A 19,068-nucleotide genomic window follows, 5' to 3' on the forward strand; every position below is an offset into this window, starting at 1 on the left:
TATGACAAATTTTGGGTGGCTGTTTTTTTTTTTTTTTGTCCAGATTTTAAAATTCTACTTTTAATGAAATGGTCATGATCAAAAGTTTTGGGAGTGAATCTTTGCATAAATGTAATTTAGTTGCCAATATAAGTCTTTGAAACTTGTAAAATGTTCATAAGGATTCTTCAGTGTACCTCAGAAACACATGGGGACAAAAAAAAAAGGCACCAAAATGCATCATTTAAAAACCTTTGGCCATGATTGTGTTACTGTTCATGTATCTTGCATTAGTTTGAGTTTCTAACCAGTAGTGATGCTGTCTTGTGAATTCACAAGACACACGTTAAAGATGACGCATTCCAGCTTCTGTTTCAATGAAACACAAGTGATGATCATGTACCATGAACTAATACAACAGAGCCAGTGAAGGATGTAAGCAATGCATGGTTTAAAAATTATAAAAAATAAAATAGGAGGAAGGAAATGAGAGCAGCATCTTTAATCGGAGCTTGGGGTGCATTTTGGTCTATAAACTGACTTTGTTTATACTTTTAAGAATCTCCATACATATTCCATTTTGGCCATGTGACACATTATACCGCCCTCTTTTGGTCAAAGGTTGTTCCTGCGTCTTCGTTCACATCCCGAACACCACACAGCACCACAGCCGAATTCCACATTTATCTGGTAAATTTAATAGCTCAAGCATACAAATGAACTCAGAGTTGTATGTTTATATTGTATTAATGAAGATTCACTTCTCAACTGCTGCCGAGTCTTTTAGAAAATAAATGCAGCTGTTTGATCTTCTTCAATGTGTCTGATATTCCAGAGAGCAGCAGGTTCCAATCACTCTGTCAGTCCTCAGTCCTTGTTTTAATCCTCGTCACTGCCCATTTCTAAAGGATCGAAGTCTGGGTCATCCTCATCTAAGTCCAGATCCTCGATGTCCTGGAACAGCGACTCGTCCACTTCCACGTTGTTTCCACCTGCAAAAACACACAGCAGAGATGTATTAGAATAAAATTAGTTTATAACACATTATTTTCCTCCTCCAGTGTCAAAACAGGGATCTATGTTCCATATTAAGATTAATAACTTGTCAGATTTCACTAGTGGACTGACTGCTTGGAACATTTTATTGCTAAGGTATTTCTATAGAGAAACTAAAATGAACTCACTGCACTGGCCTTTTACAAACAGGTTACAGATACAAATTTAATACTGTTCAAAGGATAAAAGAAATAACTTCAGTAAAAATGCAGAATCATCACTGGGCTGATTCTGAAATTATGACACCATAATCATGGGTGCTACGCAACAAAATAACTAACTTTCAACAGGAATTATATTACTACTTTGTTACTCATGTCATTTACAAGTTTTTTATGTTTAAGATTTTGTTTGTTCGAGTGGGAAACAAGACTGGAACAAATTACGCATTTCTTTTAAGACCAAATAAAGAATGATATGTGAATTATAAAGTTGACAACAACTGAAAAGCTAATTTTTTTTTGTTTAACTGAGAGGAGGTCAAAGGGATGTATTTTTCATTTGGGTATAATATTGGAATATGAGTCAAACCTGCAAACAAAATGCAAGGTCAGGTGATTTATCCTGTTAAATTAAATAATTAATCACTATTATTAAATATCACTAAACTTAGGTTTTATAACTTTGGTTGGAAAAAAAAAAACACCTACACTACGGAAAACGCTTCTTTACCTTCTTCGAGGAACTGAATGTCAGATGTGTCAAGGTTGTGGTCTCTCTCAAACAGCTGTTTGCCTGGTGAGGAAAGCATGAGAACTGTCAACTTTCCAGCCTGTGACTCATGTTTCTTTGCTTAAAGATGTAAAATCAATAGCTTCCTCCTTTAAGTAACATGATCACAGATTACCGGTGAGTTTGGGTTTTCCCGCCTGCTCCTCCTCTTTCTGTTTTTTTCTTCTCAGCTCGGCCATGTCAAGCTCAAAATTGGCTTTCCACGCCAGGAAATTCTCAATGGTGACAACTGTGCCCTGGAACGCCACCTGTCAATCACGCACCACACACATATTTTAATTTTATTATCTAGAAATAGATCTGTGCATTAAAACCTAATGTTTATCCTGAAAAAGTGAAAGTCTGGGTTTCAAGTTAAGACGTGAATGACTGTGCTGAGCTCTCAGTGAAGCATTTATTCTGTGACCAAGGTGGAGGAAATGTCCTCTTGTTTTATAGCCATCCAGAGAAGCTGAGTGAGTCATTATAACTAGTTCGACTGTGATCCACTGCACATGTGCTATTATGTCCTTTTTCCTCACCTTTTCTGCTTCCTCTGCTTCCCTCTCTTTCCGCCGTTTCTCTTCTTCTTGTCTGTTTTTCATCAAATCCACTATCTCATTGAGTTTCTCCTGAACAGCTGTGACCAGAGTGAAAATCATCACCATGCCCAGATTTTCTTCTGCCTAAAGGAGAAACACACATTCCTCATGTTGAATAGACATGCAAAAAGAGGAAACACTATGCTGATAAACAGCTGTCCTCTCCTTTAATCTTTTAATTCTGTTCTCCAATGCAGGGTGTGAAATATCCACATTCCCTCCTCTATCTTCTTTGAGGAACACTATTTTCTTTTTCTACCATTTTAAATTCTTTTACCAGAACAAACCTTAAATAATCCCTTTCAATTGTTTTTGGAATACAACAGGCCTAAATGACAGGAACTGCCATATAACTGTCTCTCAAACCACTAAATAATGTGAAAAAGCTAAAAAAAAGATAGTTCATCTTCTAAAAGGTTTATGCTGTATACATAATACTGATATAGTTTAATGTGAAAATTTGAAAAAGCATATGTGTAACTTTACACCCATACAGAATTTGTGGATTACCTTGTCTATCTGCGTTATCCTTACATTGTAAATTAAAAAATGTTATTTTTATTCTATACATTTGCTGTGTCTACATTATAGAAATCGCTGAATATGTTTACAGAGTTAACTAAAGTATGTGTGCTGCATTAACTTCATATAAGACTACACTCGTTATGTTTTTTATATTTTGCTGACCAAACATGAAATATCTTGATACCATCTGCAATAAAATACACATAAAAATTAATTTAGAAATAACTGTTTTATGTTTTACGTGCATTTTTTTCATACTGCCTCAACTGTTTCTGATTTGGGGTTATATTTTTTGTACACCAACAAATATAGGATTGTATATGTAAGCCAGAGACCGACCTGTTGCTGCAGTAAGGCGAGTATCTCCTCCAAATCACTGTCCTCTAGGTTTTCCTGGGAGTGAATTTCCCACAGTGGTGGCTCATCTGGGTATTTCTCTACATATGTGAACTTTAATGTTGTTTCAACAGCTGCAACAACAAACAGACATCGCACATTCGGACAGTTTGCTTTAATACTCTATTTCAACACCTGCTAATTTTGTTTTTGAAGGAAACTTTTTATTACTCTTTATGAAAATTGGATGATTTCCCTTGTCATTATACTCACTTTCACCGTTCTCTCCTGCATCTGATGTTACAGTGATGGTGAAGCTGGTGGGATCATCTGAAAGCACTGCAAACACACATTTGGCTTTATTACATCATTTCTCACTATCTGATAAAAATGTTTGCAGTCACCCATCAAATGCCAAATAATATGTAGAAGTAGAATACCATAATGTGCAACATATACACAACAATCGAACCTCTGACTACACAAAAGCATCAGGCTTTATGAGGAGGACAAATTCCTGTCACTCTGCTGAGTTATTCTAGACTCTGCTCTTATTTGTATGCAGAAATTAATTTTGTTGGTGCGACATAAAGTGTATGTATATAAAGTGTGTGTATGTTATATTAGTGATATTCTCTAAATCTAGGGTTCCCAAATTCTTTGTCTTGATGTCTTCACAGGACTCAAACATACATAAATGCATATTGAATTGTCACTGAAATGTCATTTTTCCGCTGGTGGAAATATATTTCTCCCAGTTGAAACAATATTTTGCTCAATTTGCAACCTATTTTTGGCCTGACCCTGAGTCTGGGAAAGGCAGCTCTAGTTTGTTGTACATTTCTGCAGTGATGGAACGTGATGAAGAACTTTTATTTCCATTTTCTGCAGCTTCAAGTGTCTACTTTAACTCAGAGGCAAATCTGGTTGTTTTAGTCCTGCATATCTGTCTAACAGCTGATTCTCCAACACCTACATGAATCCAGTGGAAATATGAACCCAACAACATAAGGCATAACAATAAAACACGGGGGCAATTGACTGTACAGTGACTACTTTCACTTCTTGCTAGTAAGATTCATTTTTACTTGACTATAATACAGCTACCCTTTTCATGTTGTGGAGTATTTTCAATGTGATATTAGCACTTTAAGTAGGGTATCTAAGGATTTCTTCCACCAATGCCTATCTATTGTAATTTCTCATGTCAAAATTGTTTGTTCTTGTGTTGAGCCAAAAAACTGCATATTAAGGCATCCTGGCTATAATCAGCCACTTAATTTCAGAACTAGAAGCAACATTTTCACGTGACATCGGTTAATTTTAATCAAACAGAATTCAGGTGTGATTTCTGGTTGGGAAATATTAGAATTCACACTTGTTTTTAAACAATATGTTCAGGTTTTAGCAGATAAAAAGACTCCAAACACGAGGAGTAATAGGTTAGAGCTTAGTAAATTTTCTGACATTGACTACAACGTCATTAAAAACGGCTTAAAATGTATGTTACACGTTTATGCACCAGGCTAAAGGTGCATATGTACGTATTATCCTTAAACCAGACAGCTAACTACCGTTCACTTAGCCACTTGTTAGCCGTCTTGCTAGCTCAGTGTTAAAGCTCCAACCTGTAAATGAGTCCGGATAGATGGACTCGATCGCCTCCAGCTCATTTCTCTGCTCTTCGGCGTAATCTGTCATTTTCAAGTAGCTGCAGGTTATCTAGAAGGTAGAAAAAACATCACCACTGTAGTTTAGCTAACACACTGGGCGTGCTGCGTGGTCCACTAGCCCAAAGGTGATCGATGACATCGTGAATCCATACTTTGGTCTGAAACCGGTACAGTTTTATATCAAAGTTCTACCCAACATAAATGCAAATGTTTAAACCATGGCACATTATACTCACACTATGACAAAACTATTACTAGTAATGTATTCGTCAACTAATGTAACTAACAAAAATCGTCTGATAATCGTCTATCTATTATTTGGGTCTGAAAACGCAAAGAAGAAGAAAGGATGCAACATGGTAAAAATGTACGACTCTGCCCCTAGTGGTGATTTTTGGTACTGCAGCTAAAACTGCCTGCAAAGATTTTCCCTCATTAATTAAAAAAAAAGACCAATGGCCCTGTAGCTTACCGGCCAAATTAAAAGCTTTGGGAAATGTATCCAAATGACATTTATTATCACCCAGTTATGTGTATTTATTATATTACAGAAATGTTTTGGTCATACTCCGTTCAGATCTGTAAAAAATTTAAATTCCAATTTGATATCATCGATACTGATTTATTGTATCAATCCACTTCCTATCTCTTATAATAGGAAAATGTTTCAAAGTCACACCAAATCCAGAATCAGATCCAGATTGAGATAATTGCAATTGTGTTGACATCATCATACAGAAGCTGTATACCAAGTTTGAAGTCAATCGGAATTGTAGTTTCGGAGAAGAAGACAATTGAAATTTTTTCCCCATCAGAGCCCATGTTAAATTTTCTGTAAATTCCCAGATCCAGAAGAAGATCCTGATCAGCATGCGGCCATTATGTTTTGGTCATCCCCCCCATCAGGGCTGGACAGGAGAAATTTACACTTGATATCATTTATATTTACTGAGTTATTGCATCGATCCACTTCTTATCTGTTATAATGGGGAAATTTTTCAAAGTGGCACCAAATCCAGAATCAGATCCAGATCCAAATAATTTCACTAACTTTTGTTGACATCATCATAAAGTAGCTGTACACCAAGTTTGAAGTCAATGGGAATTGTAGTTTCGGAGAAGAAGACGATTGAAAGTTTTGTAAGGGACGACAGACGACGACAGACGACGACAGACAACAGACGACGACGCCGGACGCTGCATGTTGACAATAGCTTACGACCTATTGGCCAGTAAGCTAAAAACACAAATATTTTCAGGTACAGCCATTTGCATTACACATTTTTAACAATTAAAATTTGAAACTTATAAATAATTTTATAGAATTTTAAAACTTGGAAAAGGAAAAAGTAAGTAAAAAATGCTGGTTCATTGTACTTTACAATATATAGTCTTGGGTCAAAATGTGGAATTCTGAGAATGAATGAAAAAACAGGTTTTACTTCAGAGCAACCAGATGTCCTACAAAACCCTGTCTGCACATTACACAACATTCACTTTTCAGGTTTGTTTCAAGTGAAACATTTATATTCATTCATTCATTCATTCATTCATTTTCTGAACTTGCTTTATCCTCACTAGGGTCTCGGGGGTCACTTGGAGCCTATCCCAGCTACTTATGGGCGAAGGTGGGGTACACCCTGGACATGTTGCCAGTTCATCGCAGGGCTGACATTTATACCTGTATTATATAAATGTACATAAACCAATACATATATCTTATAACACATTTTCATATACATTGAAAACATGCACTGACCGGCACTTTTATCACTTGTTTTCCCCTTCATTTTTACGAAGTATGTAAAAATTTAGTACATTTAATCTCCAAGGCAGGTAATTTACAAAACATTGTAGACCAGTGTAATAGTTTTCCACTGGATAACTTCTACAGTGATTACAACTGCAGCAAGTTCTTTAACCCTGTTACTAATGCAGTGAGTAGAACCTCATTTCTTAAGCAAACACCGATTTGTCCATTCAAAAACTCAAGCAACACCCATACATTGTTTACCTCTAAAATTACACCAGCATGTTTCAGATTATGGCTTTCATCTGAATCTTCGGATTATATAAAATCAGTGGCTTTTAAATAAGATGTGAAAGGGTAGAAGAGGGAGGAACATGAATTTGTCAGTAAAGGAGAAGATGCTCATATTTGACATGATCTACTTTAAAAATCTAAATATTTCTCTTGTTCCCTGCACTTTGGAAGTAGAAGTTGCGCCACAACCTTCTCCACTGTTTCCACTTTTGATTGTGATTATGACAAATTGCACAAATACAGCAGATGAAAGGTTGATTAATAAGAGACCTTTAATTTAAACAAATACAAATACAGAGCTTGTTCAGTTCCCAGTCCCCCCAGTCTACGGTTGCATAGGTTTGTGTTTGATTATGTATTTGTCAGACTGAGGCTACGATGTATGGTGACTCTACAGTTCTGCCCACAAGGGAGATTATCAGTGAAAACCAAATGATGCTCTAGTGTGACTTTGATTAATGGATTTTCTAAATCACTTTAGTCATTAGACAAAAGAAAGAAAGTAGTTTTAGAGTTGAGATGCTTATGGAATTAAAATGGTCTAAATGGTTGTGATTCAGGACTACATTAAGCTACTTCACATGTTTAGATCCAGAGAAAAGTGTTTAACCCAGCACTAACAATAATGTTTAGGCTGATACCCCAACAAGAACCACGCAATAGTAATCCTACAGAAAGCACAAATGCCTCACTGTGTGTGTCCTGACACCTAATGACAGCTTATCTACAAAGTGCACAATAATGCTTATGAGTTACAAAAGGCAAACACCTCACCAGCTTATGTACTAAACCAGACTTGTGCTATATTAGGTGAAATGCAGCTGTTCAGTGAAAATAGTTTAAATAAGGACTGAAATGTGGTCAGAGTTTAGATTTATCAAATTTGTGCGGCCATTTTGGTTTCAGACGCATAATCAGAGGTAGAGCAACTGTCAAGGCAGAGGATGATGATTAGAATCTGACTATTGTGCCAAAATATACAACAAAAAGCTGACCATGAATGCACAAAAGCAATTCATAAGAGTTATTTACCTTTAACAGAGAAGCCAGATAACAGAAGTTACCTGTATTTATTTTATCAGGTTGCAAGTCTGAACTATTAATCTGGTTAGCTAAAGTATTTCCAGACTATAATAGACCCACTAAACATGTTTTGGGCTTGTTCAAAGTTTAGCTAATGTATTTTTCAAGCTCTTTTTTTATTCCCTGAACTACAAATCAATGTTCTTTGATCCTAATTGGAAGTACCAGTTTAACTTTACACAAAAATACCCTACTGGTACCACTTCACTGATGTCTCAACGTATTCCTTGTAATGCCCTGAAATCCTTTAATGTAGCTTTTCGGTTTGCTTGGATAAAGGATGCAATATTATTCTGGTATCGGATATTATCAGGTGTATTTGTAGTAAAAATATTGTAATATTGACTTTGTTTAAGGTTGTAGTGGGCAGAAATTAGGAAGACATCAGAAATGAAAATGCACATCCTCTTCCAGTTCTAGGATGCTTAAAAATCTATTTATTGTGTAATATTCCTTTTGTTTAATTGTTTGGTTGTCCTTAATTTGCTTTTTCATCAATCATTTGTAAAACACTTTGAATTGTAGTGATTTTTTTTTTTTTTTTTTGAAAACATGCTTTATAGTTATGTTTTGATTGACATATTGACACATATCAAAGTCTTACTGGAGGTTTAACTATATGTTCTCTACCTCTCTACAGATTATAAACTGAATTTTGTTTTGGTGAAAAATTACTCTTTAAAACATCACACCACATATCCTGGAAAACATCTATGTTCTGTGGAGGATCTGAATAAACTGAGTCAGTACAACATGTACTTTTTAGAAATATATGTAAATGACCTGAATAAACATGACGGATGTAACGAATTGTGGGTTTTTTCAAACACAATTGCTCCAAAGTAATGAAATATACAGTCATTTAATAAAAACCTTAAAGCAAACTAATTACATCCTAGAGCAGATCTGGACTCACAAATTGTGTTTGTATCTGTCAAAATATGTCAAAAAAGATGAATGTGGCATTTAAGAACAACTTTGTTAGCACTAAAACATCTTGCATGAGGCCCACTGTGTTTTATTCTACCTGATCATATATTGTGTAAGTAAAGTTTAGTTTTAATTTTTTGTACTGTACGCAGACTAAATATCCTTCATCTCTATTGTGCTGGGGGAGAAACATCAAAATGAATCTGTCTGAACAGCTACATATCACATGAGGTAGTGAGAAAATGTGTTTTATTCTGTTGAATGTAAAGTTAAACATCTGTCACGCTAAATTGCAAAACAATGAATATCTCAGTGATGTATTCAGCGATACTATAATGGAATGTGTTTTATTAGCCTGTAAGGATCAGTTGCAACAGTGACGGTGAAAGGTCACTTTTATAACTTTAATGTGATACATATTGAGCCTTTTGTCTAACTAACATAACCTCTGCTATAACATATGCTCCATAACTTCACTGAAATATCTAAAATGTCTGCAGCAAATGACACATTCTACTTTGCTCTCTGTGGAGGCTATGAAATAAGTGAACGGCGTTGTTTTTCATGGCTAAATAATATCCAGTCGCACTTACAAACACACACCTGAACATAACCAGCCACCAAAAACCACACGTACATTGCTCATATATATGCAGTGCTGTTTACAGTCTAATGTTTGGTGAATTGTGCAAAACTGTTGTGACCAACACTTTTCAGTACATTGTTTAAACAACTAAAACTGACAGGGGCAGTCGCTGTTTATAGTTGTTTTCTGAATTAAAAGTCAGAAAATATATTCAGTTCTTTCTGCCCCAGTCCTTTCTGTAATCTCAAAAGCGGCTGCATCCATTTAAGATCCTCTCATCATCGTTTCTGATCGAACAGAGCGGTATCCGTCCTCCTCTGATCGTCTTTGGCACCATCTTGTTCCAGATCTCAGAGTCTTTTCTATTTCATCCACTCTGATTCTCTGCCGTTCCCTTCATGTCTCCTCATCGACCGGCCCTCGTCCCTGATCACGTAGTCGTCCTCTGGAGGACAGTTCCCTCCTGGTCAGTGAGTTGCCCACAGTGGGCGGTGATACACCCAGCCTTCTCCCTAAACACATACACATCAGGAACAAAAAAATAAGCAAGCAACTCAGAATAAACACATCAGCCAATCAGTTCATATGGCACCAGAGGAGTCTTAGGTGAGATTTTTTTATCGAGAGCAAAAGGGGTAAAAAAAAAAAAAGGGATGAAACGCAAATGATCAGCTTTTACAAAACAACAACAGAGAAAGTATAATAGTGGAAAAAAAGTAAAAAAAAAATGTACACAATCTCAAATATTATCATGAAGCATTTACAGAAAAATCTTTTTTGTTTCAGAGGGTGTGGCTGTGTCAGACAGACACAAACAAATACAATTTTTTTTTTTTGTTTATTGTCAACAAGAAAAAATAAAACTAAATTCTTGACAGTTTTTAACATGTTGTGTCCTGGGTCCATGTATCTTTTGGTAATTGGATATTCTTTTCACAAACAAAATAAAAACTAGTAGTTAATTGATTTTCGTTTTAAAATAGAAGAATTAAAATTGAATTTCAAGGCGTTTTTCTTTTTCAGTGTCAAAACAGGTAAACCAAATTTAAAAAACTGGTTGATTTTCATTTTCTCTTTCTAATAACAAAAAAGTAAGTTACTCCCTGACAGAAATGGAAAAATTGATCAAAAACAGCAGTTTTTTTCATTTTCTGAGAACGGATGTTGTCATTTTCAAGGAAAGACGACTAATGCCTAGGTCACAAAGATTCTTACAAATAATGGGTTTTTTCAAATCTTCCAGTTCGTACAAAATCTGGACATCGAAGACATGCTCCCTCCACGAATGTCTATTAACTCCAGATTCCATACAAACTGGAAGATTTGTACACACCCATTGTTCTTAAGAATCTTTGTGACCTAGGAATTAGTCCTCTTTTCTTGAAAATGACAACATCCGGTCTCAGAAAATGAAAAAAAAAACAGGCGTTTTTGGTCCGTTTTTCCATTTCTGTCAGGTAGTAACTTTCTTTTTTATTAGAAGAAGAAAACAAAATCCAATCAGTTGTTTGTAATTTGGTTTAACTGTTTTGACACTAAAAAAGAAAAACCCTTGAAATTCAATTTGAATTCTTCTATTTCAAAACTAAAATCAATCAATTAACCATTAGTTTTTATTTTGTTTCTGAAAAGAAAATCCAATTACCAAAAGATGCACTGACCATCCTGGGTGTGTTTCATTATCTTTTTGAAACATCCAGTTTTGACCTTGATGGAACAGAGCACGTGCAGAAGGAGAATGAAATAATACTTGGCAGAGGTCAATGACTTAAGTGTGATTCTTAAAGCAATATATCACAAATGCATGGAGTATCCAAAAACATTTTCCCACCACTGCAGGAAGGTGTTTTATTTAAAACTGCAAGAGCTGAAATCCAGGATAAAATGCTACAATCTGAAAATCTTTACAATCATTCCCTCTGAGAAATCCTGCATTAAACCCATGGCCTCAGACAGCTCTTATCTGCACACCTTGCCTTGGGCTCTGTCCTCTGTGTGGATCTGCAGGTGAATTTGGAGAGGCTTAAGGTTTGCAGACATAACATTCCGTAGCAGTCAATTCAAAATTACCGTAACTCCACAGGATGAAAAGTATTAACCTGTCGACTCATGATGTGACGGCGGACACCGGTAGTTTCAATGTGTCTGCTCACCTCTTTGATGAAGTACTTGGGTTTCCAGGGGGTTTTGGTGGCGGCTCTCTGTTTACCCTCACTGCGCTGCTTCTCCTCCAGGCGGTGTTTATGTTCTGTGGCCTCATCCATGTTTCCTGCCCTCAGTGATTCGGTTACATGCTGCCAAAGACGGCTGAGACAAACAACAACCGCAAACAAAAGGAAACATTATACAAGGGGGAAGCAGCATAAACATACATTTACATATATACAGTACCAGGCAAAATTAGGACAAGCCTTTTCAGTCAATGTTTTTTTTCTTTACTTTAATTAATTTTTACATTGTAGATCAGTATTGAGGACAACTAAACTATGAATGAACACATGAGGAGTAAAGGTATAAAGATGTTTGAATATTAGTGGGTTTTCTCCTCTTTATTTTTTTAGAAGCGAGGGGGAAAAAAATAAAAAGTAATAATAAGAATAATATTGGTGTGGTTATTGTATGTATGTATGTATGTATGTATGTATGTATGTACCGTATCTATGTTTGTATGTATGTATGTTTATATGTATGTATGTGTGTATATATGTACCATATCTATGTTTATATGTATGTTGTCATGATCTGTATCTGTGTGGCCCTCAGTTCCTCCCTCCCTGTCATGATCTGTACCTGTGTGGCCTCAGCTCCTCCCTCTCCTCATCTCCTCATCATCGGACTCACCTGCTGGCGCTGTGTGGCTGCAGCCAATCACCTTCAAGCCTATTTAAGGCTTAGGTTTGCAGCCATGCAGCGCTGGTCCATTGTTTTCCTCTTTCCATTCCATAACCCGGACATTCTCTCATCTTATCCAAGGACTCTGACCCAGGTTTTGTATGGTTTTTATGGACTCTGTTTTTGCTTTAGTTCGTGTTAGGTTTTTTCGTTGTCTAGTTTTCATATTTTGTTAAATAAACTTATTTTTTTCCCCCTTCAGTACCGAGCATTTGAGTTCTCTCTTTTCCCCCCGTTGTGACATATGTATGTATGTATGTATGTATGTATGTACCATATCTATGTTTATATGTATGTATGTATGTACGGTACCTATGTTTATGTAAAGTGTCATGAGATAACTTTTGTTTTGATTTGGCGCTATATACATACAATTTGATTTGATGTATGTATGTATGTATGTATGTATGTTTATATGTATGTATGTGTGTATGTGTGTACCATATCTATGTTTATATGTATGTATGTGTGTATGTATGTATGTATATATGTACCATATCTGTTTGTATGTATGTATGCATGGTACCTATGTTTATGTAAAGTGTCATGAGATAACTTTTGTTTTGATTTGGCGCTATATACATCCGATTTGATTTATGTATGTATGTACTGTATGTACGGTATGTATGTTATTATTCTTTTTTTTTTTTCTTTTTTTCTCTTTCTTTGGTGGAATGATTATCTTTTAGTTGAGGCTGTGATTAACTATAATACTTTGAGTTTAGAGTAATGTCAGGATGTTGACATGTTGTAATACAGGGGTGTCCAATCCTGGTCCTCGAGGACCACTATCCTGTATGTTTTAGATGTTTCCCTCTTCCAGCACAACTGAAGGTCATTATCAGGCTTCTGCAGAGCTTAATCATAAGTTTATCATTTGAATCTGGTGTGTTGGAAGAGGGGTACATCTGAAACATGCAGGATAGCGGCCCCCGAGGACCGGATCTGGACACCCCTGTTGTAATACATGATTTAAGGAAGAAGGGTGGGATTAAATATACTGTATGTTTACTTCTTCCCACTCCTTTTCAGATGTTTAAATAACACTAAAATTCTATTAAGTATTTCATGGTATAATGGAATAAATTTCCTTTTTTGTTTTGGTTGCTTTCCGTTGATGATTTGCTGCAAGCATTTGCTTTGCTGGTGGTTGTATTATGATTTTTGTATGTCACCCACACATATGACATCCTCTCTTGCTTCCCATCCTTACGTTTACTGAAGCTGATGAAACACAGTTACCACTAAACTGCTGCTGATGTTTTAATAAACCGTGGTATAGAGTTTTTGATGGACTCACCGTGACTCGTACGGGCCCTGCTTCTCTAGAGTTCGGATTTTCTTCTTGATAACTGGAAGTTTGGACGTATCGATCACCTTGGTTTCCCCGTTGCTGTAGGTGAACTCCAGGATCCCGTTCCACTCTCCTTGCGCTTTACACACTATATTTCCTGTCTGGTTGTGTTTCACCTCTGCTGTGACTCTGTAAGAAGTCAGCATAGTTTCTTTTAGTTTTTTGCAGAGAAGACTGGTGGGTGTTTTAATGACTATGATCATCTCAAATACCTCTGTGCTATCATTCATTCAACATCAGTGTATATCTGGATAACAAGATGGGCTGGTCCCTAACATATTATTTTTACATCAATAAGAACATGTTTTTCAGTTTCTGGTGGTGTTTGTGGTTTTCTGCACATTCATTTTCATGCTGTATTCATTCCTTCAGTAGAATCAACACCAACAACAAGGAACACTGAAGCTGCTCTGATACTTTAGGTTGAATTGTCTTTGTTCAGTTAAATATTACCAGCAGGGGGCACTCATTGCTCATTTTTAAACATTGCAAAACATTAATTTATTAACTAATGAATCCAAACAAAATAGCGCAAATTCGGCCTTTATGATAGAACTCACTTACACAGAATTTGAACCATCCATCTTCCCATGGTCTGTGCTATACTGTTTATTTACCTTTAATAGTCGAAGGTCTGTACCGGTTTTAGTTTACTTACCCTTTCTGCCACTTTAGGAGAGTTTGTTGTGTCCGTTTATGTATATTACAAAGATTCTTATCCTAATGAATGCGCTAATTCTTTACAGATTCTTTGAGGTTTGTATTATTTTATCAAGAGTCTCTGGATTGTTATGATTGTCATTATTGGTGCGATAATCACATCTGATCTTACATAGACATATTTAGGTTCTTTACATAGACTCCTAATTAAGTTTTTATTTGACTCTTTTACCATTGACACTTGTTTGATTTTGTTATTGGCTTCTTAGTGATGTGTGAAGCACTCAGAACTGTATCAACCTACCTGGAAAAACAAAATTTTCTTTAGGTTTGTTAAAGGCTTAGATGCTCTGATGGCTTTTATTCATGTTATTTGACGAAATCAATGGATTTTTGCCGATTGAAAAAGTCAACACATAATTCTAAAATAGACAACCACTGATTTTAAAAAGATTATTTTAAAAAAAAGTGTGTTTTGACTAGTGGGTTATAGTTCATCTTCAAAAATGACCTACAAGTTGTATAAAAAATAAATAAATAAAACTATACATTTTGAAAAATTACCCCCAGTTCCAAATTTGATAATTTTTGGAATTTTCTTTTATGGATGTTGGTATGTAGGGGATTGGTGGATATTTGTCCACATTTACAGACCCAGGTTTTCATGCATGAGTGAGCAGGGGCAAATTGCGCAATCAAAGTTAAAACTGGTTTGCGTGAAGTAGCGATGGGATTTAAATCCAATCAAAGGTCATGGGAGGGAGCAATGGGCATCCATTTTGTTTTCCACAAAATTGCCAGGCTAAAGCATTAACATTTTGGCCACCATGTCAATGTCATTCCTTTACCCATGGCAGCTGTTCCTGCCTTTCAAAGTTAATTCAACTTGTTTAGGCCTGAAAATGTCACTGAGGACAGGCCAAGTCAGGGTTAGGGTACCCTCAGTTAGGATTAGGATGTCCTCAGTGACATTTTCAGACCTAAACAAGTTGAATTAAATTTGAAAGGCAGAAACAGCTGCCATGGGTAAAGGAATGAAATTGACATGCTGGCCAAAATGTTAATGTTTTAACCTGGCAATTTTGTGGAAAACAAAATGGATGCCCATTGTTCCCTCCCATGACCTTTGATTGGATTTAAATCCCACTGCTACTTCGCGCAAACCAGTTTTAACTTGGATTGCGCTGAAAACCTGGGTTTTTAAATTTGGACAAATATCCACCAATCCCCTACCTACCGACGTCCTTAAAAGAAAATTCAAAAAAATTATCAAATGCGGAACTGGGAATAATTTTTCAAAATGTATAGTTTTTTTTTATACACCCTGCATAATGTCTATAACAAATAGTGTGATTGGTTGATTAGTTCCTACCTGTGTACTTTGCCTCCGTAGAAGGGTTTGGTGTGGAAGGTAACAGTGGCTGAGTAGCCACTCTTTGCGCAGCTGATGGTGACCTTTCCCCCCAGTTCGACCCACGGCACCGTGAGGATGGAGCGAGCATAGGCACAGGGCAGCGTGAACACATACTCCTCATCATGTTCCAATAGATACAGAACACCTGACACACAAAGAAAACACACAGAGCTATTGCATGGATGTCACTTTTAAAGATGCAGAATGTTCTTTTTCATTTTCAAGTTAATCTCAGTGTTTGATAGAAGGTACAGTCAGGGACTATGAACATGTTGGGTGAAAGACAGACCTATTTTGTCATTTGTAGCTGATACATAAGTGTTTGGGAGTCCTAAAACCAATTTTACTGTTTCTAAATGATGTCTACAAAAAAAAAAAAGAAAAAAAAAAAAAAAAGAAAGAGACAATTGATTTTCATTCTTTTAAAAGACTATATTTGACGTCCACCTTTACATTTTTTGTCTCATACTTTAATTGCCCAAGAGAGTACTGGTTTATATCTCAGCCCTAATCATTATAGGTTTTAAACATTATTTATACTTATTCACTCCAAGCATGATAGTGGGATACTATTACAGCTCTGGAAAAAATTAAAAGACAACTGCAACATCCTCTGAAATCAGCATGTCTGCATGTATGACAGCCACTCCATTCCTGTGTCTGTTGAATTCCGACACAAGCACACCTTATTCTACTGAATAAACACCTGATCCATGTATTATTTAAGAAGGAGAAGTATAAACCACTACTGTGGCCTTCACTATCTTCTTACAATAGGACTAGCTAGGTGGCAAAAACAGTGCTATTAGTACCTGAATCTTTTAGTACCTGAATCGACCATGTGTCGTGTTCTGCAAATACATGCTCTGAATAACAATATTTTTATTACCTCCGCCAAGGAGGTTATGTTTTTGCCAGGGTTTGTTTGTTTGTCTGTCTGTTTGTTTGTCTGTCCGTTAGTGTGCAACATAACTCAAAAAGTTATGGTCAGATTTGGATGAAATTTTCAGGGTTTGTTGGAAATGGGATAAGGAAGAAATGATTAAATTTTGGTGGTGATCGGGGGTGGGGGGGCCCACGGGGGGGCCCACTGATCAGCCTTGGCGGAGGTCTGCGCTCTCCGAGTGCTTCTAGTTTGAAATTTGGAAGAAATGTTGTCACTAGTTTAAAGAAAAAAAAAATGTTGATTTTACTCAAACACATACCTATAAATGGTAAAATCAGAAAAAGTGATCATTTTGCAGTGGTCTCTTATTTTTTTCCCGAGCTATATATCATTTGTGCTTGATTTTTTGATTACCAGCCTCGAGGACTTGAGAATTTACCCTAAATATAATCACTTTACGCTATGTAACCAGACTTTCCTTCACATTGCTATCCCCCAGTCCTAGACTGATTCATTTGTTTTCACCAAAATTGTAGGAGTTGCAGTCGACAATATATCTGACACTAAAGTAATGTTAATTTTGGCAACTTCAAGTGAAAACAGCAACTTTTGAGATGCTGAAAAATTTGCCAGTATTAGATGTAGTTATTTTTACCCTATGTAACTTAGATGTTTTTCAAAACAATTTCAGTGAAAGTGGCTAAAATTGACAAATATTTTTGCATGGCCTCAAAGTACTAGAAATACCCTTTCCATCCATGCATCACACCTATATGCCAGGTAAATGTAGGCTGACTCATTATCATCTGAACAATTTTTTTACCCTTCGTAACCGCTTGACCATGCCTAGAGCTACTGTGTGTGTGTGTGTGTGTGTATGTGGTATACTGTACATGCTGGGTGTTTTAACAGATGTACACAAACACCACAGACAGATTACAAGTCATAAGCATCTGCTGTTAATTAATTACATACTAACTAACTGTCATCACAATCACACAATGATCATTCCTCAAAAAAATACCAAAATAACCCTGTTGGTAACATCTTCCATCAGCATCAGTAGAAAACACAAATGTAGTTTTGGCTAAAGCACAAATTGGTCATTCATGTCTTATAGAGGATCAGTTCTGTAGGTTCAGCATCTAGATTAATCCTTTGGCAAACTTACATTTCAGTAACAGTGTTCATCCAGGGGTATTCAACAACATGATGCTGTATTCATTGTACTGTTTCAGGCCTTTTCTCTTCATATATTAAAGATGACTGTACTACAAGACAAAATGCACAACCAGTTCTGCATGTAATTCAGAAAAAGCACAGCATGCGTCTGGAGTAAGTAAACAGGGGAGTTTGTTTCCTCTTAATAAAACATGAGCCTTCATGAAAACATGACTCGTGACATTTCAGAGGTCTCTACAACATTGATAGCGTACTATTTTTGTCATGTATGTCTACTTTGCTGTAGCTCTTTATCACAGATTATGCACAAAATTATCAGTGTTACTAACGATCATCGCTGTTTCAGTTTAATAAAGCACAATGTCAGGTTCTTTGACTTAAATTCAGACAAATGTTAGACACCAAAACAGCAGACAACCAAAATTTCCTATTTTTTTCTTAATTATATTCTCACTAATATGAAAAACTTAAGCTAAATTGAAGCTAAATCAAGTGCTTTTACCTGTTGTTTCCGTATTTTCAGAACAAAACCTGATTGAACTGAGTGAAAAGGTCAAAAATGCAGCTTTAATTACAAATAAACTCATCTTCCTTTTCACCTTTATAATACACAAAATAAAATACTACTACTACTGTTTTGCTGAAGTCTGTGGTTCTAAAAGATATGCAGTTGGAGCTACTTTTCATCACTTTTTAAAATTCTTATTAATTACATTCTTATTAATAGGAACAATGATAAATAAAAACTACGGTACATGAAGTGCTTATAAATGTTGCATCTGTCTGACTGGGACATAAAAGGGAAATAAAAGCAAAAAAGTCCAACAAAAGCACCTGAAGTAAATATTCTTGATCTGACCGTGCAAAACACACAAAAGAAATCTACTCATTTATAGACTTTTCAAGCTTTTATAATAATTTAACCAGAACACTGACTTCTACTGTTTCCATTGAGTCAACATTAAAATTCAGAGTCAGATTTTCTCTCTGCCTGCGATTCTCCGTCCACTCAGGACTCCTTCCCCCCCCCCCTCTTCATGATGCTTATATAACCGACAGATGTCTTGCACCCACTCTGCAGCCACGGCTCCAGGTCTGAAACATCCACCTCTGTGTCCTTAAGACCCCCACACACTGAGACGTGCACAAAGATCC

The 19,068-nt window shown here is 36.2% G+C and overlaps 2 protein-coding genes across 3 annotated transcripts in view; both read right to left on the reverse strand.

Moving 5' to 3' along the window:
* Nucleotides 1–466: 466 nt before the first annotated feature.
* On the reverse strand, nt 467–5,035 carry rwdd1 (RWD domain containing 1). The gene is made up of 7 exons (XM_030156971.1): nt 4,838–5,035; nt 3,483–3,548; nt 3,213–3,343; nt 2,289–2,432; nt 1,883–2,015; nt 1,708–1,770; nt 467–971 (listed from the first exon to the last, which is right to left on the reverse strand). Exons 1-7 carry the CDS (start codon nt 4,908–4,910, stop codon nt 859–861), a joined length of 723 nt encoding a protein of 240 aa, XP_030012831.1. The 5' UTR covers nt 4,911–5,035; the 3' UTR covers nt 467–858.
* A 2,142-nt stretch (nt 5,036–7,177) lies between these two features.
* The window catches only part of LOC115435701 (oxysterol-binding protein-related protein 10-like), an 89,077-nt gene continuing 77,186 nt past the window's right edge, over nt 7,178–19,068 (reverse strand). For both annotated transcript variants that reach the window (XM_030158293.1, XM_030158292.1), the window contains exons 9-12: nt 15,804–15,990; nt 13,718–13,900; nt 11,679–11,832; nt 7,178–10,037 (exon numbers count right to left, since the gene is read on the reverse strand). In XM_030158293.1, coding sequence (XP_030014153.1) covers nt 9,993–10,037; nt 11,679–11,832; nt 13,718–13,900; nt 15,804–15,990 — 569 coding nt within the window. In that variant the 3' untranslated portion in view covers nt 7,178–9,992. The remainder of the gene's footprint in view (nt 10,038–11,678; nt 11,833–13,717; nt 13,901–15,803; nt 15,991–19,068) is intronic.

Source organism: Sphaeramia orbicularis, chromosome 16 (genome assembly GCF_902148855.1).
Source record: "Sphaeramia orbicularis chromosome 16, fSphaOr1.1, whole genome shotgun sequence".
Taxonomy (NCBI): Eukaryota; Metazoa; Chordata; class Actinopteri; order Kurtiformes; family Apogonidae; genus Sphaeramia; species Sphaeramia orbicularis.

Bases quoted from the DNA above. Each gene is read 5' to 3' on its own strand.
- rwdd1 (XM_030156971.1), bottom strand. From the start codon at position 4,910: ATGACAGATTACGCCGAAGAGCAGAGAAATGAGCTGGAGGCGATCGAG. The intron at 2,016-2,288 runs GTGAGGAAAAAG...CGTGATTGACAG, and splicing joins AAGCAGAGGAAGCAGAAAAG to GTGGCGTTCCAGGGCACAGT. The intron at 972-1,707 runs GTAAAGAAGCGT...GTGTTTTTGCAG, and splicing joins CATTCAGTTCCTCGAAGAAG to GTGGAAACAACGTGGAAGTG.